Below are 22,700 nucleotides of genomic sequence, written 5' to 3'. Positions count from 1 at the left end.
TCAGAAGGAGCTCTCCCTCTGCTGAGGAGCATTAGCAGCAGAGGAGCTGGGGCCAATTTTCCATTGAGCATCATTCATCTCATGCATGCACGAAATCCGTTAAGCAGCCGGTCAGACTCGGTAATACCCGATGAGTCAAGGAGAAGCCTGCTAGACTGTCGCCTCTCAGACCACTCATCAGGATGACTGCGTGTTGATGTTTAATGGTGGAGGCATTTACCGCGCGAGTAAAAAATGCGTGTGCCGTGACCACTTTTGGCTCAGCGCTCTCTCTCTCCCTCTCTCCCTCTCTCTCTCTTTCTGCAGATATATCCGCTTTTACAAATAAAGTGTGTGGAAGCAATTTGACTCTTGTAAACAGAAATGAGACCAGAGAGATGCAGATTTCAAAGGGCCGACAGGAGAGGGGAGGGAGGGGGTTGTCTGCCAGGAAGGATGGAGAAGGCCTTGTGCCATGTGTGAGTATTTGGCTGCGTTTGCTGTAGGCCCATGGTTTTCTCAACATCACAGTGCTGCAGCTAAGTGGGCTACAATTAAATCGTTGCACTGTATGTTTCTTGCTTCACATCTCATATTCTTTTTCTTCTTAAATAAGCCCAACACTTTATCCTTTTTATCCTCTTATTTCATTTGACTACGTCTTAATAATTGTGTCTTGTGGGGAAAGTATTTCGCATTACACTGTGCTCCAGACAATCCTGTGTTCAGCCACATTTATAGTCACTTTGCAGATCCCTGTTGGGACAGCATGAGTAGACAGCATTGTATGCATAGGCCCTGACATGTGTAAGTCAAAGCAATTGGTGCTGTGGCTTTGCTGAGGAAATACATTACCTAAGTTACATGACGTACAGTAGTTGCTGAAACATCACCGGGGAATTTTGGTCAGCTTCAAACATGAATGGTACCCCAAAAACAAAAACAAGGTGTAAGAGAAATGACATATGCTTGAGTCTGAGGTGTAGATATGTATATAAAATTTGACTGAATACCATATTGTAGATATAACTCATATACAAACATGTATGATGGTACGGTGTACCAAAGGGAACATATATTGTTTCGATTTTGTTTTTTTTAATTAGACCCATGTTACCTGAAAGTAGACAGAGTAAGACTTTTATGAACAGACTTCAAGTCCTGCTACAATTGTGAGTAATAGTAGACAGCTAGTAAAATGAACCTGTCCCCAATTATTTTGTTTCACAATAGCACACTATAAATGTGCGTGTTATGTGTGTTTAATGTGCAATGAAACAGGCGTAGCCAACGCAACCCTTGATCAGTTTACTTAATCTTAGGTTAAACACTATTTATGTTAAATTCAAGGCCTGTTGCAGAATCACACCCAGCAAACGGGGAGCGAGATGGATGGAGACAACGCAGGGGACAGTGGGAAAACGGGGGGAAACTGACTGGGCTGAGGCCCAGTAAATCACAATAGGCTTATAAATAATATTAAATGAACTTAAACATATATGATGTTCAGAAAAACAAGAAATCAGTTTAAAATAGGCTTTGGAATGTGTTAACATGGGTGAAATCACACTGACGAAACTGTGTCACTAACCCAACAGTATGGGAAATTAGCTTCCCCGCGGCCAACAGTGACATTTGAATGCACCAGTGATCAGAAATATAAAACTATGACACAGCCTGCTTTGCTTAAAATATATTTTTTTTTTTGTTAAGATAGTTGTGTAATATTAATTTAGAACAGGTAATATTGTGTTTACCGCATCACTTGTTTAGTGATGTCCAGGGTGTACCCCGCCTCTGACAGCTGGGATAGGCTCCAGTCTCCCCGCGTCCCTTCACAGGACAAGCGGTTACAGAAGATAGATAGATGAATGACTGAATGAATGAATGAATGAATGAACATCATTAAACAGTATATTTAAAACAGAGTCACAGGCTGAACACAAGAGTAACTAAAATACCTCAGATTATCTTTATCCCCTACAAATACAAGCTTAACATGATGATTAATGAAGAAAAGAAATACTACATTTTATTATGGTGGCGTTTTATCTGATCATAATTGTATTATAAAAATCTGGCAATAATAATATAATAAAGTTTCGGCAATAACAAGTTGATCCTGTTTTATTTTACGCTCAAAGTGGTGTTTTTATTATTATTATTATTTTTCTTTACTGATGTCAAACGATGTCTAAATGTTGGCGTGGTTTCCCTCAGAGTACATATGTCTTCTCCCTGAGGTGTCAAAGCAAACTAAGCAGCCACACACACGCACACACACACACACACGCACACACACACACACATTTGGACATAGTCCCTCCTCCTAATTATTGTCATCACGGCTCCTGTACGATCGGAAATAAGAGATGTCGAGAAGAAAGGAGTTGCGCTTTTCTCCACCAAAGTTTCGACTGCGTCTGCAAATTGATTCCGTTTGTATGAATAAACATCAACTCTGCAAGACTTCTCCCATTTGCATATTGAGTGAGGAAAGACACATTCGCCCCCTCTTCCCCCCCACCCCCGTTTGCCGGCATCCACACCAAAATTAGCTTTACAACTGAGCGGGCCGCCTCTTATTACCATCATTATCAGCATCAGCATAACAGTGGCTGGAGAGAGAGAGAGAGGGGGAGAGAGAGAGAGAGAGAGAGAGAGAGAGAGAGAGAGAGAGAGAGAGAGAGAGCACAGAGCGCTTCTTGTTTTGTTGCTCTGCCTCTTTGCCATTTAGGGTCAACTCGGGCTATTTTCTCTGAGGTACATCCTGATGCACAATGATCCCGTGAATGACGAAGACTGCAGCCCCCGTGGTGGAAAACAAACGGCATGCGCTTTAGTGCAGTCCCCTTGGTCTGATTGTTATTTATTTATTGGCGTTAATGAGGATTTCCCAGCATCTCTAGCCGAGTTTCCTCTCCTTAGATGTCTTGCGCTTTGGTAGAATAACCTGATCTGCAGTGCGCGCTTAAGGAATCCGACGGGGAAAGCGCAATTACAACTGCTCATGTTTGTTTATCCAAACATGAGTCAGGAATAATTGGGTCTTTAAGATGCATTTCCAGGAAATTAATACGGGAAAGGGTGTAGTGTAACGTGTTGTGAGCCATGCTGGAGACTTTTGGTGCCAACAATCCATTTCAACTGGCTACTATATATGTGTGTGTCAGGCATCCTTCTCCAAATAAGTCGCATTTTAATCTTGCTCCAAGTTTGCATGTGATGAGGAACAGGTGGTGACTGAAAGGGAGGCACATCTGCCGGGCTATCCATAGCTCTCTCTCTCTCTCTCTCTCTCTCTCTCTCTCTCTCTCTGGCGGAACATTCACACCTCCCAGTTGGACCGGCAAACAGGATGCGGTCCCCCGTGAGTATGCGCCGCGCAGTCAGACAGATTTGGGGTGGGGTGATACAGTTAAACAGGGCCCGCGTTTATGACCTGCGAGCCGGGGCGTCTGACAAGAAGAGGCAAGAGCGAATACACAGCGCTGATGGAGAGTGGAGTGTCCATGTGTGCATCCATCCAGCTGCACCATTATACCACTTTGCATGATTTACAGCCGATACCCCGCACCCCCCTCCCTCTCTCCCTCCCTCCCTCCCTCCCCATCCCCCCTCCTTTCCTTCCCACAGTCGCACGAATGCACGCACACTCTCCCCAGGCATGTCTGCAAAGCGACTTTGGATAATATAATTTTAATGATGTCACATTTCGCTCTGCAGAAGAATAAATAAATGAATGTTTTTTTTTTAAAAAAAAACAAAAAAACAGTTGCTGACATTTTCTTCCTTGCCAGCAGTGTTTCATATCACGTTATTGCGCTCTCCTGAGGGATCCCTGGACTGCAGAGCGGGAATTTATAAAGAGAGTGAGAGAACATTGTGTCTGCTTCTGATTAAGTTCTGATCGGAATCGTGAAATCCATAAAGCTGCCAGCATCCTCATCCACGGTTAATCGATTTTATTAGGTCGTAATATTTTGTGGCACATTAGACATGACTTCATGGTTCATTCATACTCTTTTTCTCTCTCTCTCTCTCTCTCTCTCTCTCTCTCTCTCTCTCTCTCTCTCTCTCTCTCTCCCCCTCATTCTTTCTCTTCTCAGTTCCGTCCTAAAAAGAAACACCGAGAGGGTTTATGGGGATATGGGTCGATCCAAGAAAAATCCATTGGCTTAATAAAGAAAAACACACGACTATGACTGTGATACGTCTCTGTAAATTAAAATTCTAGAGTTGAGCGAAATCCAGGGATCTGAGGCCAAAGCACACTCATAAAAAAAAAAAGAGGGCCTATCTTAAAAATGATACTGTATTTATCATGTTCCGCGTATAAATGCTGGATTTTATTAGGCAGGCTTCACACCACGTCTCAGCTCCACAAACTTTATATTTGTTATATGCTTTTGGAACAGAAAACTCGCGATTAAATGTCATTAACTTAACGTTTAAATATCAATGCACTGCATGATTCGATTAAAGTTTTCTCAAGTCTGCATAGAGAACTTGCAACCTTTTTTTATTTTATTTTATTGTTTTTGCTGTTACATCCAGAGTCAGATTTGTTGGTGTTGTTGTGGAACAAACCTCCCAGACTTGGTTTCTACTGGCTGGACTGCTCCAATACACACACAGCTCTGTGGTCAACATCCCATCGGGGCTGTACGTGTACTGGGTTTTGTTAGCGCAAATAGACAATTTGCCATCCAGTCTTCTTAATGAATCACCGTGTGCAGCGCAGAAGAAAAGCGTCGCTTATCACCCTATGATGAAGTGCAAACAGGCCATCATCGACTGCCACTTGCCGGTTGGGTGGGGGGTGGAAGGGGCCTGGTTGCCGCTGGGGAGCCGCGTGAAGGCTCACACCCGGATGGAAGTGGCTCCCAGAGGCCACATAATGTGACACATGCATAAAAATAACACCTTGCCCTCGCACTTTTACCTGCGCTTTTGGCACAGAACCATTTAGATTTGGCTCTTTTTACGCGCAGCTTTGCCTCCAGGAACCGAGATTAAGGGGGGACCAGCGGAGTATTTGTGGACTAAGCAGGGTATTTAAATGAAACTCAGTGAAGCACGCAGTGCTGCTGTCTCTCTGTGGTTCTCAAAGAGGGGGTCTGCAAACTTTTATAGGAAGAAAAGCAGCAAATTGAGGAGCACAGAATGTATGAATTTGCAAGCACTACCACAATTATATTCTTCCCAAAATCCCAATCAATTATTCTTTTATTCCAAACATCTCAGGCATATAATAAGCCCGACCTCTCCGGAACCCCCCCTCGTATAAATCAGCCATGAGCAGCACTGCAGTAATGTAAACTTGAACCGCAGAGCGTTTGTTCTGGCCCCCCAAGGGACCCGCTGCGAGGAACTGGACTGTTACTCAACCACTCTGTCTTTGTTTGATGGGAACGTTTCCCAGATCTAAATAGGCCCCTAATAAATTTCACTTGATGTTGATGTTGTGAAGCTCAGGCCTCGACGCTTTCTTAAAAGATTCCAGGTCAAATGGCTTTTGGCACCTGCGCGCCTACAGATTTAACAAAGTCATAACAAATAGGATTTTAAGTAGGCTCGTCCAGGTAGGGTTATTTTTTTTATTTTATTTTTTTTTAGATCGGCCAAAAATAACAGCGCGGGGTCTAAAGAGAGGACACAGGTCTGAGGAAGGACGGCAGAAGTTCGCTTTGAGGCATCCCAGCTATTTTCATTCGTTTCTGTTAAGTCACTTAGCTCTCATCTCCAAGCACTCTTGGAAAAATGAGACCAGCCAAAGACTGTCGCACATTCCTTACTCTATGTGATCAGATGGTGCACACTTTATCCCCACGTTGATTAAGCGCATTTTTCAGGTTTTATCCCTGCTGCAGAGTAGAAATCAGAAATGTCATCAATCTATGTGTCACGTTAGAAACAAATTAGGAAATCGATGTTCCAAAATAACAATACTGCTACTGCGATCAACAAGTAATGCAGGACAGTAGCCTAGGACACAAAAAGTGGTGCATCTTTCATGCATTGTTCAACCTGTTCTGGGCGTTTGTCTTTTTGTTAAATGAAAGTTTAATGAACGTTTTGTGCACGACGTGAATCAGACGCAGGCTCGTTTCCATATCTTTAGAGTTAGTGAATTGATACGGGGCGTCGATTTCCCTTTCCATCATCCACCCCCACCCATCACACACCTCCTCCCACCTCCTCCTCCTCCTCCTCGCCGGTGGCTGCTTCAAGCTGTCAGGGAAGCAGGCTATAAAGCAGAACGGGACGGGGCTCTGAGAAAGACTGCCGGTACTGAGGAAAGCCACACGGTGCTGTGTTGTATGCCGCTCTCGGAAAACTTCTGCCTGACTGAAACCCGGATGATTCTTAGCTGTTCTCAAAAACTCCTGACAACGGACGTTTTGGATATAAAGAAGGAGACTTGTGGGCCACTTTGAGGAGGAAATCAGTCGCTCTCGCTCGACGCCGTTGAGTTTCTGAGGGAGCTGTTTGGTGAAGGTTTGGGATGCTGGCTCCCCGCGCGCTCCGCTCCTTGCTGTGCGCGCTGAGCTGCGCGTGGTGGCTGCACACCGGGGCGGCCTCGCGACTCAAGTCTCCCGCTCTGCCCATCCAGTCAGAGAGAGAGCCGCAGCCGTCCAAAGGCTTGTCAGGTAAGGGAACCAAGCAACTTCAGCGTTTGTTTACACGGGTTAAAATGTAATGTTAGGCTATGTGCACTAAAAAACATCAGTTTGTATGTTGTATTCAGTTACTAATAATTTCAAGTTTCTGAACCTGAAGCAGCGACTATTAGCTAGTACCAATATAAAGAGGAAAGATTATTATTGTTCAAAAAAGTGCTATTTTTATATTACGGTTATGCCGAATTTCATTTAGCACCCTATTACTTTTGGTTTCGCAAATATAAACAGGCCTTGTAGCCACTTATCGCCAAAAAAATGAAGAAGACTTTAAATTGTGACATTTTCTTATGATGCGTCGTTCCCCGGGGTCAGGTTATGACCCCAGGTTCAGCCGCCTGGAAGCTGCAGATAACCTTAATTAACTAGCTATAACTATACGCAGCTTAACAACTGATAGCTGTTAAAACTACACATTTCCTTGCTTTCCTTGGAATATTCCTCAATTAATGTGTCTCAGTGTGTAAACTAGCGGCAAACTTCTGAGTCATAACCGCAGTGAATGCCTTTTGATTCACGTGTGAAAGATCTGGCTGCGTTTTATTTATTTATTTATTTATTTATTTAACAAGGTGTATCAGCTGTGGGGTTGAACACAGCCACGACTTAACTACTGCCTTCATAACGTGCAATTCAATGCTGGAAACTGCAATCAATCGACTTTCCATTACAAGCATTGGCTCCCGAGAGATGATTTATTTGAGCAGAGACACAAGTGGCAGGCGGAGCGAGCGGCCCACAGCTTGGCTCCTTTTAACTCGACCGGACTGTTTAAAGCGTGTAGTCACTTTAATGAAATAATAATGCGGACCAGGTTGGTGGCAGCGAGCGAGACGAGCCATCAGCTCTGGTGAAGCTGTCGAGGGTTAGGATCAGGTCTGTGTGCGCACCAACGTAGGCCCTCATCCCAACCAAAAATGACTGTTATACTGCAGTAACCGAGCATGACAAATAACCAGTTAGGCTGGTAGTGTAGTAATAATAAGACTAAAGACTATTTTTAGCATCACACAGTCCAGGCCCTGTGTATTACAACAGGTAGGCCATGTGTATTTTATGGCAATGGCTGTAGTCCAGCAAGCTGCATCAGAAGTGAAACGCTGTAAGGGGCTGACCCTCAGCCTCAAGAGTGCTACTAGTTTATATGATGTAAACAAAGTCAGCATTGAAGCCTGAGTTTTATTACAAACACAGAAGAGTCAATGTATAAAGTGAATCCACTCGTAGAATCCTTGCCTGCTTCCTATTTCTTCCCTCCTGTTGTTTACTACTAGTAACATTTATAACATGCATTTTAATTCACCTCGATTGTTTTAAAATATGGTTTGGCCTGCAATGGGTACGTTTCTGGGAATCTCTGATAAGCTTACAGTGGAAATCTGCACGTCTTATTCAGATGAGACAGGACGGAAGGCCGAGACCCAAAACTCACGAGGCATCCAGGGAGTTTCGGTCGCCTCCAACATGCCTGGGCAATGAGCTATGCGGGATTAATTTGTTGCCAAATATGAAAACGAGAACAGTGGTCCAGTCTGTGTAGTTTATCATCCTGCAAACACTTAATAAATATCCTGAAGTTGAACTTTTTAAGATATGGGCCTCACCACGGTCCAGGCCATATCTTAATATGCTCTTCTTTACTCCCTGTAATTAGTTCTAGCATATTTTCAAGCAAACATCAGCGCGTAATCATATAATTTTACTTAGTCTGTCTAGAATTGTGATTACCCGATGTTTGACCTTTAAGACTCACCCATGTGTAATCTGCAACGTCTGTCTTACAGGATGCTCATTCGGAGGCCGATTTTATTCTTTGGAGGATACATGGCACCCAGACCTGGGAGAACCCTTCGGCATCATGCACTGTGTCCAGTGCTACTGCGAACCTGTAAGTGTTGTCTAATTGTTACTGTCCTCGACACACGTCACTCAGGATCTGCGCAGAACCAGACTGCACTAACAAACTAACTGGTGGGTCCGTGTGATGCCTTTCTTTTCTTGCAGCAAAAGAGTCGTCGCGGTAAAGTGTTCGGGAAGGTAAACTGCAAGAACATCAAGCAGGACTGTCCAGACCCGGGCTGTGATGACCCCATCCTGCTGCCAGGGCACTGCTGCAAAACCTGCGCTAAAGGTAATTTTCCTGCTGCACTCAGGTCCTTAAATAAATGCATGAGAAATAGTCAGCTGAAATAACACGAGAGAAAAGCTTCAATTGCTTCAAAAGCAAAAATGAATTGCCCTGACTTGTTCACATCAATGCCGTATTTTGTTTATTCTCCGTTTGATTAATTCCCCTGTCGTTCTTCCTCTCCTGCCCTATATTTTCCTTTTGTCTTTGTTGCATGCCAGTTCTTTAATTTTCTTTTCTTTTCCCCGTGGGTCAACTAGTTAGCCTTCAGAACAGCTGCTGTGTACAATGAGCAAGTCAATTGGTTTTCCATTCAACCATGTCAAATGGACATTTTCTCTAACCAGCCTGAACTGAAAGTACCACCCATCTATTCAGCCTCATTCACTTACCTTGTCTACACACTGCTGCACACACAATCCACCTTATTAGAGAGTAAGAGCTCCCCCACATACACACACACGGGTCTCTATGCTGCACTGTTATTCAGCAGATTGGCTGTTTTTTTCTATCCTGTGTGTCTGGTAATGGAATGGAAAGTAAAGGTAAAGCACTGCAGGGACAACACTATGCTGTGTGTGTGTGTGTTTGTGCGCGCGCGTCAAAATTTAGACAGGCCCGCGACTCTGTGTGTGTTGTGGTCAAGTTTTAAGGAAAAGGTTGAGTGTGTTGGTCTTAGCTTTGGCACCGTTGCGCCCAGCATGTTTGTGTAAGTGATGGAAAATCGTGTGTGTATTTGTGTGTTATATGTGTGCATGTGTAATGACTGGTGCACCTGAGGATACAGTATTGCTAAGTGGGGAGAAGTGAGAGTGAGACTCCCCAGAAGCCCTCAGTCGTGCCCAGTGGAGCAGAGAAATGAGGGAGGAATGATGAGATTTTAGATTTGTGGACTGTGTGTGTGTGTGTGTGTGTGAATCATGCAAAAAGAAAGAAACCAGCTCCTCAGAAATCAGCCTTGGAGAAATAACGCTCGGGTGACTAAGAGGGCTGTAGGGGCAGAGGGGCCGTGTTTGGCTGAATGAGCACCGCTGCATGTGTCACTATGTACGTTTGTGCATAGCAGTGAGGTCTCCACATTACATCAGAACGCACAGCAGTTTGTGTGGAACAGCGGGTCATTGTTAGGATCGCACGCCAGTGTCGCTCCCAATTCCCCTTAAGCTCTTCAACTGCAAGAAACTACCCTGGCTTGTTACCCCTGGCAGAGGAAGGACGAAGGAGAAATAAGCGAGGAGGACAGACAGAATAGGCGTTAGCTTTCAGGACTGGACTGAAATTGGTGGATAATAACGTCCTCTGTATAATCCTTTCTTCTCAGTGCTTATAGTTATCCTTTAACTTTTACCTGATCAGTTTCGATTTGTCACAGTGCCTGTCTCACGCTTTAATTCCACATGTTTCACTTTCTTATTCTTTCTCCAAACATAACAGCCATTGTCTGACTGTCATCTGCGCACCAGACTTTGGACAGCACTACGGCAGAAAGTGTTTTGAAATGTTAGAGTTCATGTAATTTACTGTATCTCATCAGGTAGTGACATAGTTGCAAATGCCAATGCTTAAAGTCTTTATTAGAAACCATAATAGCATTACTGCTAAAAGGATTCCTTCCCTATAACAACACATATCAGATTCACGTTCTTATAAAACCAGAACCAACTGATTTAGCCAAATGTATGAATACGATATACAGTACATTGGCAATAGTCACTTTAAAGCAACCTACATATGTTCAGAAACTAACTTTTTTCCCCTTCTTTTCTTTGCAGATGACAAAAAACAGACAGACGCTGTGCTGGATAGCTTTGAATACTTCCACGAGAAAGGCAAAGAGAAGGAGGGCGACCTTCACAAATCTTACAACGACAGGTCCTACCTGAGCTCTGAGGACATGGGCCCAGTGGAGAGCCGGACTGGTTAGCATTGAGCACCCCACACACGCATAATGTGGAACCTAAAACAACACAATAGAAAACACTGCAGCTTGTTCGACTGTAATGTAACTGCAAAAATAAAGTTTTCAGGCCTCATAAGGCTTCTCATTCATGTACAGGGTAATAAAAGCACTGTGCCTCTTCTCTTCTGCAGACTTTGTAGCAGTGTTGACAGGAGTGACAGACTCATGGCTGCCCAGCTCGAGTGGAGTTGCCAGAGTTCGCTTTGCTTTGACCAGAACCAGCCTGGCCTTCTCCATCACATACCAGAGGTAAAACACTGTGTGTGTCACAGTGGAAATATATGCTGTTTTTGGTCTTTTGTAGCTTTAGTCTCTAACGGAGTCATTCTTTAAAGTTACAGAAAAATAGTTCTGAATATAATAATACAGTGGATTTGGTTGTTGTCTTGTTTTTATTCCTGCATTCCACTCACATCTCATTCTCATTTTCTAGAATGGGCCGTCCCACCAAAATAGTCTTCCTGGACTCAGATGGAAACACTGCTTTTGAGTACAGAGTCCCCAAGGGACAGTCAGACATGGTAAGAGTTTACACGAATAGAAAATCATCTCCTCCTGCTTCCTTTAGTGCTCCTTTTGCTACATGTGCATCTGAGTCTGTGTGTTTCCTGAGAGGGGGAGAGAAATTAAGTACTCGCATGATGAATGCTCTCACCCCATGACTCTACGGTCAAACTCTGACTCCTTCTCTCATAACTCACTCTGCAATAATAAACGATAAATACACTCACATACACACAGTGACACTTCCTTTCTGCTTCATGGCCTGTTTCTAAACATTTAGAAGTCAGCCGGATTGCAGTCAACATCAACATACAAGTCACTCACACCAAGAAACATCAGGGCTGAGGTGTCCAACACTGAGTTTAATAAAAGTCTGATATTATCCAGATAAATCAGTAAGCTGATATGTTGGTGTAACAGTAATAATCACGCATGCGTGCCCACATACTCCCTAACGTCTGACTATCGCCACACACCATTTCCTGCCAAAATACACACATCTCCACATTCCATTTCAGACCTGAACACTCTGTTCAGCGAGGCAGGAGCCCCTTAAATACAGGTCCTAGAAATTGGCCTATTATTATTTTTAGATAAATGTCAGCGTCAAGCACCAGAGGACCTTAGAAAAAAGCGCTCTGACACAAAAAAGGAAGGAGGAGGGGGTTCACTGGAGCAGTGCCTTTGGAAAGAGAGAATTTTTCACATGTTACATCACCGCTTAGCAGGGGGACAGAGAGTATCGCTAATTAAAATGGAGATTACCCGTGAACCCTGAGTTTGGAGGCGCCGGCACGCTGCCACGTTTCTTCCCTCAACTCTCAGGAAAAAAGCTGCGGTTTCATGTTGACGCTTTGCAGCTCTGGGTTAAAGAGAACAGTGATACGGTTTAATTTAACAGATATTCGTGTATTGTCTGTTTTGGATGTGTGCTTGCACGCTTGCTTAAATGTGTTTTCATGAGGAGGAAGAATATAAAAATAAATTAGATTTATTACGTTTAATGTTCATGTACAATTCCATCTTAACTGCACCAACACTGCTAACTTGCGTGTGTGTGTGTATGTGTGCAGATCTGTGGAGTATGGAAGAACGTGGCCAAACCTCATCTGCGACAGCTGCAGTCTGAGCAGATGCGCATCAGCATGGCTACATCTACGAGCAGACGAGAAGAAGTCGAGGGAAAGATCATCAAACACAGGGCACTCTTTGCTGGTGTGTATGCTCAGATATGACAGGATTCTAGTGGATTATTTTTTTATAATGGTGCTTTAAACATGTGCAAGCCCTTGTATTTGTGATGTAGTACACAATAAACTCAATATATACAGAGCAGCTGAATTGTATATGTTGTGGTGCAATCTTAAAAGGCTTTGCATGGGTTAATGTAGCTAAAAAGTCTGGGCTTTGTTTACAGCACAGAGTTCGTGTAAGAGAATACATATACTCTATGCTAATGTGTACGCGTCTTATTTACAGAAACCTTCAGTTCAATGCTAACGTCGGAGGAGGATAATTCAGGCATGGGAGGCATTGCCATGTTGACGCTGAGTGACACGGAGAACAACCTGCACTTCATCCTCATCCTGCAGGGCCTCATCAAGCACAAAGAAAAAGGTGAGAGAAGAGAAACACATGTGGCGGGAAGAGGCTGAAGTTAAAAGCAAAGCTCATGGGAAAACTGTGCCAGTGAGATGGAGGCTAAATGAAAGTTTAATTTCTCTTGGTTAATCCTCCCTGGAAGAATAAACAAAACCTCGGGGACCAAAGTCATTTTCTGGGAATCACAGTGTCTCATTGCTTCATTCAAAAAAACCTCCCCACATCAGGGAATGCCAAGGGGTGATATTAACAAAACAGTCTTCTTGTCTTCTCAGAGCCTATTTTGGTGCCCATCCGAGTCCAGCTGGTGTACCGCCAACATATCCTGAGAGAGATCCGTGCCAACATCACCTCTCATGTGAGTAACAGTAAACAATAAAAGCCTTTTAAGAGATTGATTACCAGTTTATGTTGCACAAAAACAGTTTAGAAACACAAATATTTAGCATTTCCTCTGGATTATTTGGAAAATAACTAATTACCCTGAGAACTCTATGGGGAGGTTTAGGCAAAAGTGTTATCTGGGGCAGACTAAGAGTTAAGAGGGTGACTTCAGGAGGAGCAGTGTTGTTTTTGGTTAGAAACATATGACCCAGCACACACACACACACACCTCTTGGGAGACGGATGTGGTTTTGTCACCACATCCCAGTGATGTTGTCGCCGGCGCTCTGATCACAGCTAACTACCCTGAGACATGACAAGTAAAAAAAAAAAAATAAATCGATGGAGAGGATGAGTGAGAGGAAAAGAAGAGAGAAAGTGCGCGAGCGGAGATTTTGCAGGAGACAGATGTGAGCAAGGGATGAGACGCAGACGAAAGAGGGGAGGGAGGTAAAGAGGATGCACTGCGTACACACTCCTCACACATGTCAGTGGTTAGTGGTCTGTGGGCTGAGATGGATGGAGGGAGGAAGGAGGGAGGGGGAGGAGTGATGAAAGGCGGGTCTGTTTTTAATTCTGCCAGGAATTGCGTGAAGGGTCGATGCGCCTGTTTCGGGCCTAGCGACAAGAGAGAGAGAGTCTGTGAAAACTATCTGCAAAGTCTGATCCCGGGACGACCCCTCAAAGTGTCCTCGAGCTAAATGCTGAAACCCAAACTGCTCATTCATTGAATGCAGCTGACTAAAGGAAGCCCATAACAACTTAACATACAGAATTTGTAGCTGAAGAGGATTGCTGCTCTGAATATACATATGGGCAAGCAATCCCTGCAGTGTTGCTGTGATTCTTGATTTACACAAGAGCTATAGCAACAACAGTATTTCCTTCCCTTCACTCTCATCATTCTGTCCATTCGTTTTCCCAAATAATATCTTTCCCTCTGTCCAGCCCCTTCTCCATCCCAGCTCTGTTTTGGCTCCTCGCTGTGAGGATTTATGGTACATGTATATTTATATTGAACTGAGGCCCCAAGGTCATAAAAGTAACATTTCTTCAACACTCTCATACATCTGTCCTATTAATCCAACCTTTCTCAACGTCTCTCTTGGAGTCCAGTCTGCCTGTTTGAAGTTAAACTTTAGTATCAAATGTTTTATGCAGTACAATCCATATTTATGCCCGTTTTTGCCACATTTTACATATGCACCTGTGAGTGGGTTTATTTATAGTCATGTGTTTTCGTGTGACAAAGCTGTTTGTGTCCTTAATGGTTTCTGACTTTCTGATGCCTTTGTGACTGCTGTATTTATTTTATTATCGGGATATTTCACTGTGCTGGGAATTGTTTTGTTCTCTGCGCTTAGCTCATATTTTGTTTAGTATAAACTGAAGAAATAGGATAATTTTCGTTGGAAACAAATCGCCAGCTTGTCTTTTGTTTAAACGATTTGGGGTCTGGTTACTCTGGTAACATGACAGTGTTGTACCAAGATCTTGTCAACAAGAGCTTATGATATAATGTGACATTTTTATTTCTGCTATTGAAAAATCATTTGTCGAGGAATATGGTTTTGTATTTATGCATTTCCTGATCCACTTTTAACATCTTTGCCTCACTATTTCAATCTGTGTAGGATCCGGACTTTGCGGAGGTGCTGACAGACCTCAACAGCCGCGAACTGTTTTGGTTATCCCGTGGTCAGCTGGAAATCGCTGTGGCAACAGAGGGTCAGGATCCCAGACAAATCTCCGGCTTTATCACTGGCAGAAAATCGTGTGACAGTAAGTGTCCTTGCACTCAAACACCTTCCCCCAAATGGAAACAGATTTTCGTCCACGTGTGAGTTGGTACTCAGCACCGTAGAGGCAACAAACACTGAGTCTGCATTTGAGAATGTGTTTTGTGTCGTAGTTGGTTTGTGCGTGTCCATCTGTGGCTGTTTTTGTCATTCTCCTCTATAAATACTCTCTTTCTGTCTCCATTCTTTCAAGTCTTATCGCTAGGGGAAAACCATGTTTATAGACCTTCTGTTTGGCTTGGTGGCCCACCAAGACTGTGCATGCATCTGTGTGTATTTGTGTGTGTGTGTGAGAGACCGACGGGGAGAAAGAGGTTTCAGGAATGTTGTGGACAGCCAGTCGTCTGAAACCATTAAAGCATGCACACATGGTCTTTTCCATGCGACGCATACTCGAGCATGAACATTGAACATCAGCGTGTCTGGCGCTTTGAAACACTTTGAAAGGCGCTTTTATTGTCACACATATATTAACACAAATGTGCATAAAGATGCTTGTTTGTAAAATGTTTACACATGGTCTCTCAGACACACACTAGTGCTGCCAAGGTCACAGTCTGCTGGACCTGACTCTTCATGTCGGTGTTCCAGTGCTGTGATTAACAGCTTGACGTTATGTGTGAAGAATTCAGACCCAACACACTCATTCCCCTCTCTCTCCTCTTCTTTCCCGCTCTCCTTCAGTCTTTCCATCTCTGCCCCCATGCCTCGAACCCCTCATCTGGTCTCCTCTTTGAGTAACTTTGGCATCATTCCACCTCTCTGAGTTTTTTAAGCCTCTCTGTCCTTTTTAGAATTGTTCTCTTCACTTTTCTCATCCTTCTCTGTTATTCATTCCCTCCTGTCCTCTCAGCTCAGTCTTTTTAAGCCTGCTGCATTCAACGAGGGTTACCTCATTTTAAGGCTTAACCTTTGGTGTTTTTTTTTTAATGTGTGTGTGCAGCAACATGTATGTTTTTGGGCCAAGGCCTCACACAGTTACACCAGCAGACACGCCTCCTGATTAGTGGTTCAACTGAATCTGAGTCTCCTCAGTGACTCTTTCTTTGTGAACATTGTGGCTATGTGGCTTCGATGTGTGCTTGGCTACATAACTCAAGAGAGTGTCATGTGTCCCTTTTCTTTCTCCTCCTTCAACCAACCAGAAAATTGTATCATGACAGAAATCATTGCCTCATCTCGCATGCTGTCAGGCCGTACTATTGTTTAAGGGAGGGAAGGTCCGAGGGGAGAAGCGATGTGTTCTAGATAAGTAATATGAGCAGGAATGTGCACTAAAGTGGATTTTTGATATTAATCTGTGTTTGTTTGGCTCAGCTATTCAGAGTGTGATGTCTAGCGGCGATGCGTTGACCCCGGGGAAGACAGGAGGAGTTGGATCTGGTATCTTCAACCTCCATGATAATGGAACCCTGGACTACCAGGTATAAATTTATTCACTCATAGGGGAAAATTGTGCATTTCAAATAATATTTTCTTTAAAAGTTCAAAGTTAGTAAAACACAGTTAAAGTGGAGGACTTAACCCATTTCTCCCTCATCTTCCTCCAGGTTCAAGTTGCAGGTCTCACCAGTGACGTTGTTGGTCTCACCATCGAGTTGAAGCCGCGGCGGCGAAACAAACGTTCTGTCTTGTACGATTTGACGCCAGAGTACAACAAGGCCACAGGGCAGGCAGTGGGCAGCTGGAGTCGCCTGGAGGCTCGAAACATCCACATGCTGCTGCAGAACGAACTCTTCATCAATGTAGCCACGACACACAGCCAGGAGGGGGAACTGAGGGGTCAGATCAAGGCCCTGTACTATAGTGGTTTAGAGGCATCTAGACAAGGTACGTATCAATGGATATAGGGGATGGAGGTCATGACTTATAATTCATTACAGTACACTGAAATGCTTTAGAAATGTAACGTATGGGTGTTTTTACTCCACCTCATTTCACATTTTTCTTCCTCCTGTAGAGCTGCCCACTCCTCTAGCCGGCCACTTTGTGTCCCCACCAGTAAGAACCGGCGCCTCGGGCCACGCCTGGGTGTCAGTGGACAAACAGTGCCACCTGCATTATGAGATAGTCGTTGCAGGCCTCAGTAAGGCCGACGACCTCACCGTGAACGCCCACCTTCACGGACTGGCCGAGATCGGAGAGATAGACGACAGCAGGACCACGCACAAGAGGCTCCTGACCGGCTTCTACGGCTCCCAGGTACATCAGTGTGTACACGAATACAACACAGGCAACTGCCCGCACATGGACATGAATACATAATAGAGAGCCATACTCAGCTTGGTCTTTGGTCTTGATCCTTTCTTTCTGCTGCTTCTCCAGGCCCAGGGCGTGTTGAAGGACATCAGTGTTGAGTTACTGCAACACCTGGATCAGGGCACGGCCTTCATCCAGGTCAGCACCAAGACCAACCCTCGAGGAGAAATACGAGGACGGGTACGTAAAGAAAAGCCACGCGGCCAGCACTCTCACTTTTTGTGCTTTTAAAAATCTGAATGGTTTAGTTATTATCTGTATAATATAATAGTCATGGTTCACTTGGGCTTTGAGGGTTACATAAAAAGTGATGAATGATGAACTATGATGAATATAAAACATTTAAATATCTAAACATTTGTTGACTATTTATAGTGCAGGAATATATTTTTAATAGTTGGTAAGATAAATGATCAGATATTTCACACTCTTAATTGAGTTCTTGAGCAAACATTGAATATTTAAATTAAACAAAGTTGTTGCTGCTGCAGCTATGGGAAGGCAAAGGTGATTCAAATAAAAGAGGAGCAGTAAACTAGTGTCCCTGGGGCTTTTTTTAACCACCCGAGTGTTTATGTGTCTGTGTGATTGGTCACTTAGCACTCACTAGCCCACACAAACACACACTTTCACTAGCAGGTGCTGTCTGCCTGGAGAGATTTAAGTGAATAGTCCATTTTATTGGAGTTCAGAGACACACAAACACAGACCCACAAAACCTGCTGCAACCTTGCAGGTGTAGTGGTTGATGAGTTCTTGTAGGCTGCCAGGTACTAACAAGGAAAGTGAAGACACACACTCACAACAGTAGGATCCAGCTGTTTTAATAGAAAACAGGCTCAGCACATAAACAGCCATCTGCCTGGGAGCACAGAAATGCTCCATTTAGGAACACTTAAAAGTCACCAGCCTTTAGTTCAGGTGTGGGCAACAAACTTCTCATTACTTAACCTTCCTTCTCTTTATTTCTTTTCTCTGCCTCTTTTTCATTTCCCCCTTTTATCCCAAAACATTAAACCCACCCTTCTTGTTTTCCTTTCATTTCCTCCACCTTCTATCACCTTCCTTTCTTTTCCAATACATTTCCTCCATCCAGGTCCATGTGCCAAACAACTGTGAGTTTGGGACCAGAGGGGAGGTAGAGGAGGCTGAGTTTGATGACCTATTTGTCAAGGACCCCGAGGAGCTGAAGAAAGACCCTCATACCTGCTTCTTTGAAAACCAGCACCAGGCTCACGGTTCCCGCTGGACGCCCAACTACGACAAGTGTTTCTCCTGCAGCTGCCAGGTAAAGAGAACAAACACGAAGGTAGCAATTAATGTTTTAATTGACTAGGAGAGGCACGTTTGGGCCTGAAATGTGAAAAGGGTCACAAAGGTTCTTCTTTCTGTCTTTTTTCTGTAGAAGCGAACTGTGATCTGTGATCCAGTCATCTGTCCAGTGTTGACATGCTCCAGAACCATTCAGCCTGAGGGCAAGTGCTGCCCAATCTGTGACGGTAAGTCAGTCTTGATTCTATAAATGCCTACAGTATCAGCTTTTACACTGGATATACTGATTTGAGACCCCGGGTTCTGTAGACAATTTATCCTTTTGAATAAAGTCCCAAATTGCTCCCCTTAGCAATCATAGCATAACACTAATCTGTTTTTTATGCCTCATTTCCCATTTCCTGTACAGAGAGAAAGGAGCCCAAGGATATGAAAGCTCCAGAGAGGGTAGAAGAAAATCCAGAAGGTAGCTACCACCTCTGACTTTTCTTTTGACGGCCTTCTCTTTTTTTGTTGTCTCTCTCTGCAGACGTTTTTCTTGCTGTCCCCAGTAACCTTTTATTTTGCGTCTTTTCTGTCTCTCAGGTTGTTACTTTGAAGGAGACCAGAAGATGCATGCGCCAGGAACCACATGGCATCCCTTTGTTCCTCCTTTTGGCTACATTAAATGTGCTGTCTGTACTTGCAAGGTAAATATACATCAATAAACCAACTCACATCTGGCCAAGTTTACTTCCCAAGGAATCTTAATGGATCATTTATCTTCCTTTTGACTCCAAAAAAAAAAAAAAAAAAAAGCCTTAAATCTATTTCTCCTAATTTTTTTCTTGAGGAATGTTCAGACTATTTATGTGGAGAAAGCAATAAGTCATTTGTGCTGGAAGAAAGTATTTCCTAACCTGGGGATGATGTTATATTTTATCTGCAGGGATCTACAGGAGAGGTTCACTGTGAGAAGGTGACGTGTCCAGTGTTGACCTGCAGTCATCCGGTGAGGCGTAACCCCTCTGACTGTTGCAAGGAATGTCCGGAGGAGGAGAGGACCCCCGCAGGCCTGGAGCACAGCGACATGATGCAAGCAGACGGCCCGAGACACTGCAAATTTGGCAAGAACTATTACCAGAACAGTGACAGCTGGCACCCCTGGGTGCCGCTGGTGGGTGAGATGAAGTGCATCAACTGCTGGTGTGATGTAAGTATTGTGGGTCCCAAGAAACTGCAAGTTCACAGAGTTCGAAATCTAATGTTTCCACATTACAGAATACGATCGCTCTAATCAGGATAATCTGAAGCCAGAATTTCCTCAAGTGGGCTGTACTAGTACTGTGTGTGGGGCCTTTTTATAAAGTGCTATGGACAACAACAGACAAAAATAGCTGATGTGGAAGGGTCATTCATATTAACAAATGAATCACAGTGAATCATCATTTGTTTCTTCAGTTCATCTCAGTGTTGTTTAGAATTTCAGCGTCTTTTTTTAGCTCACTGTTTAGGATTCACTGTTTTAGCTCATTCTCATCATTTATGTTTTTATTTATTTTTTGTTCAAACTTTGAGAAACACATTTTATCCTAGCTGTCCTACACAAATAACATTGTTACCGTGTATCTGTTTAATATAGTGAAGCCTTTAGCAGCTCAAGGGCAAGATTTGCTGACAATGTGGAGGAGACCAAAAGTAGAGCAAAAGCTGTGAATAATGGAGTTATGAATGACTACAAACTGTTTGTCAACACATTGTCATTGTTGTTCAACGTTTATAGCTTTCAATGTTAGGCTGTATGCTCTTCACTAACTTCATCTCCCTCCCTTATTCCCCACAGCACGGTGTGACTAAGTGTCAGAGGAAGCAATGTCCAGTACTGACCTGCTCCAACATCACCCGCACAGAGGGCTCATGCTGTCCTGAATGTGTTGGTGAGCAATGAACACACACATACACACAGACATATATGGACATTTTACAAGGCACTGGCCGTCTCTGATGCAGTGGAGAATATAAAGCAGAAATATGTAATAACGTTCTGCACTGAAAGCTTATTTGCTCATACAGTCATTTAAAAGCTGCCTTATGTTGCTGCTGGTTAAAACACTGAATGTGTCTGGCTTCAACTGAAAGGTTTTCCTGTTTTATGATGAATCAAGTGTTCCTTTGGATTTTTCCATCCTAACATGAAAAGAATAGACCTCTTTGAAGTTGCGAAGCACTGGCTTAATGTCAGTATCAAACCACAACCACAAAATCCTCCTAAATAGATTTTACTTTTCTCCAAAGATAACAAAGAGGAAGACAACCTGATGACGAAGGCTCCAGACAAAAGACGGACCTGGAGACACTGATCAGTTGGGACACTCGCCAAAAAAAGAACCCCAAATCCTTCAGCTATTCTACCCCCTACCCTCCTCCTTTCAGACGGACCCGAACCCAGAGCTGCACACTGGGGTCCTCCCTTTCAACCCAACCCTTCTCACCTGACACCCACCTTGTTATCAGCTTCAGGATTGTAATGAAGAAAGACCAGCAGATGCGGTGGAATAATGAAACAGAAATAAAAGACTCATTAAGTGAAGGGCTGAGTCTATGGAGAGGACCAACCAGACTTTACTCATCTGCTGCCTTCTGCTTCCTGCCTTCAGTGTCTGCTGGAATTTTCTTGTTGCTCTGTTTTTCAAAGCAGCTCAACGGGACAAGTGGTGCAGCTGTAAAATATAACACAGTCATTAAGCGGGACTTTTGAAATCCAGCTGGATTTTAAATGTTGGTAAGACTGTTCGAGTTGTATTCCATCAACAGGGCTTCTTTTCGAAGTACAGCCACGGCTGCTGCAGTTCTCACTGGACACAGTGAGGAAAGCTCTGCTTAAATGTGTGTGAATGTGCGCGAGTGAAAGTGTGTGTGTTCTTTTTACCAGTAAAGAATACGAGTAATCAGCAATACAGATGTACAAGACAGTAAACTGAGTGGGTGGCAGGAAGGTGTTTGTGAACTGTAAAAAAAAACAAAAAAAAACTGAAAACCTGGAAAACGTGCTATCACCTGTCTGTTCAGCCAGTCTGCAGCTTCCATCTGTTGTAAGAGTATATTTCAGTATAATTCAAGTGGGCGTCATGTGGGATCGGTGTCGTTTCCCTGGAAGAGATGTTTGAAACACTTCCTGCTGATCTCATTGCTTCTCCGCTTCAGTTGTTCCTATTTCTGTTTTGAATTAAGTAATATTTTATGGATTTTTTTCTATCATTGTCGTTTATGAATATGAAGCTGGTTTGTATTTTGTATTTATTGAATGGTGTGGAAACAAAATAAAAAAAAAAGATGTCTGTTGGTTAAAGAGGGGCTGCCCGCGGGTTTGTTTTGAATGTCGTCGCTAACCAGCTTTCCCCGATAATCCCTCCCTCGTTCTCATTTTCGCATTTATATCTCCGCTTTTCATCGGCAGCCCTTGCAGTTTCAGCTTTCCACTTTTCTGGCTCTCCTTCTCCCTCTCTTTCCAGTCGTGTTTCACTCTGACCACAGTTTTTCACATATGGAGCTGTGATCAGAGTGATGACAGGCCAGACTGACCTGACTAAATCCTTTGTTTTCTTTCTCCTTCTCTGCCGTTGTGTTTTTACTTCTTCACAGTTCACCGTCACCTTTCTTTGTCAAATTCTTTCTCGCCTGGTTTCGGCCTTCTGTGATTTAATTTCCTGTTGTCTTTTCCTAAATTCTTCTTCTTCTTTTTGCTTTCCTGTCTGTTCTTTTTATTCCTGTCTTACTTCTATCTTTGTGAGGACCTTCATTGATGTAATGCATTCCCCAGTCCCTTGCGCTAACCATCTCAGCTAAGTGCCTACCCCTAATCCTTAACCCTCAAACAGCGTTGTAAAGATGTAGGGACTGGCTAAAATGCCCTCACTTTGCACAAACGTCCTCACTCAGAAGGTGTAAAACTCAAACTGGTCCTCAAAAAGACAACTTTACAAGAACACACACACACTGCAGACAGACTGAAACATAAATACATAATCACAGATGTACAAACTCCTGAATCAGGAACACACACTGCCAATGGGCAAGCAGAATTCTTTCCAGCACACACCGCCATAAATATATGAACCTACTACTGCACTCTGCTGGCCAAAACACACAAT

At 43.6% G+C, this 22,700-nt stretch overlaps 1 protein-coding gene across 1 annotated transcript; it reads left to right on the top strand.

The window, feature by feature from the left end:
- The first annotated feature begins 6,284 nt into the window (after nucleotides 1–6,284).
- On the top strand, nucleotides 6,285–21,876 carry chrd (chordin). The gene is made up of 21 exons (XM_084558891.1): nucleotides 6,285–6,632; nucleotides 8,447–8,550; nucleotides 8,667–8,793; nucleotides 10,563–10,709; nucleotides 10,882–10,999; nucleotides 11,184–11,271; nucleotides 12,328–12,469; nucleotides 12,734–12,871; nucleotides 13,132–13,214; nucleotides 14,875–15,022; nucleotides 16,357–16,463; nucleotides 16,590–16,869; nucleotides 17,000–17,241; nucleotides 17,365–17,478; nucleotides 18,395–18,586; nucleotides 18,704–18,797; nucleotides 18,980–19,036; nucleotides 19,156–19,259; nucleotides 19,499–19,762; nucleotides 20,393–20,486; nucleotides 20,845–21,876. The coding sequence occupies exons 1-21, from the start codon at nucleotides 6,488–6,490 to the stop codon at nucleotides 20,907–20,909; spliced, it is 2,853 nt and encodes a 950-aa protein (XP_084415017.1). The 5' UTR covers nucleotides 6,285–6,487; the 3' UTR covers nucleotides 20,910–21,876.
- The last annotated feature ends 824 nt before the right edge of the window (nucleotides 21,877–22,700 follow it).

This window comes from Chelon labrosus (genome assembly GCF_963514085.1).
Source record: "Chelon labrosus genome assembly, chromosome: 13".
In the NCBI taxonomy this organism is placed as follows: Eukaryota; Metazoa; Chordata; class Actinopteri; order Mugiliformes; family Mugilidae; genus Chelon; species Chelon labrosus.
The sequence above is the reverse complement of the archived record's forward strand: the minus strand, read 5'-3'. Positions and strand labels throughout refer to the sequence as shown.

Coding starts and splice junctions, on each gene's coding strand:
- chrd (XM_084558891.1), top strand. CDS start 6,488: ATGCTGGCTCCCCGCGCGCTCCGCTCCTTGCTGTGCGCGCTGAGCTGC. Junction 16,870..16,999: donor TTTAGAGGCATCTAGACAAG/GTACGTATCAAT, acceptor TTCCTCCTGTAG/AGCTGCCCACTCCTCTAGCC. Junction 20,487..20,844: donor ATGCTGTCCTGAATGTGTTG/GTGAGCAATGAA, acceptor TTTTCTCCAAAG/ATAACAAAGAGGAAGACAAC.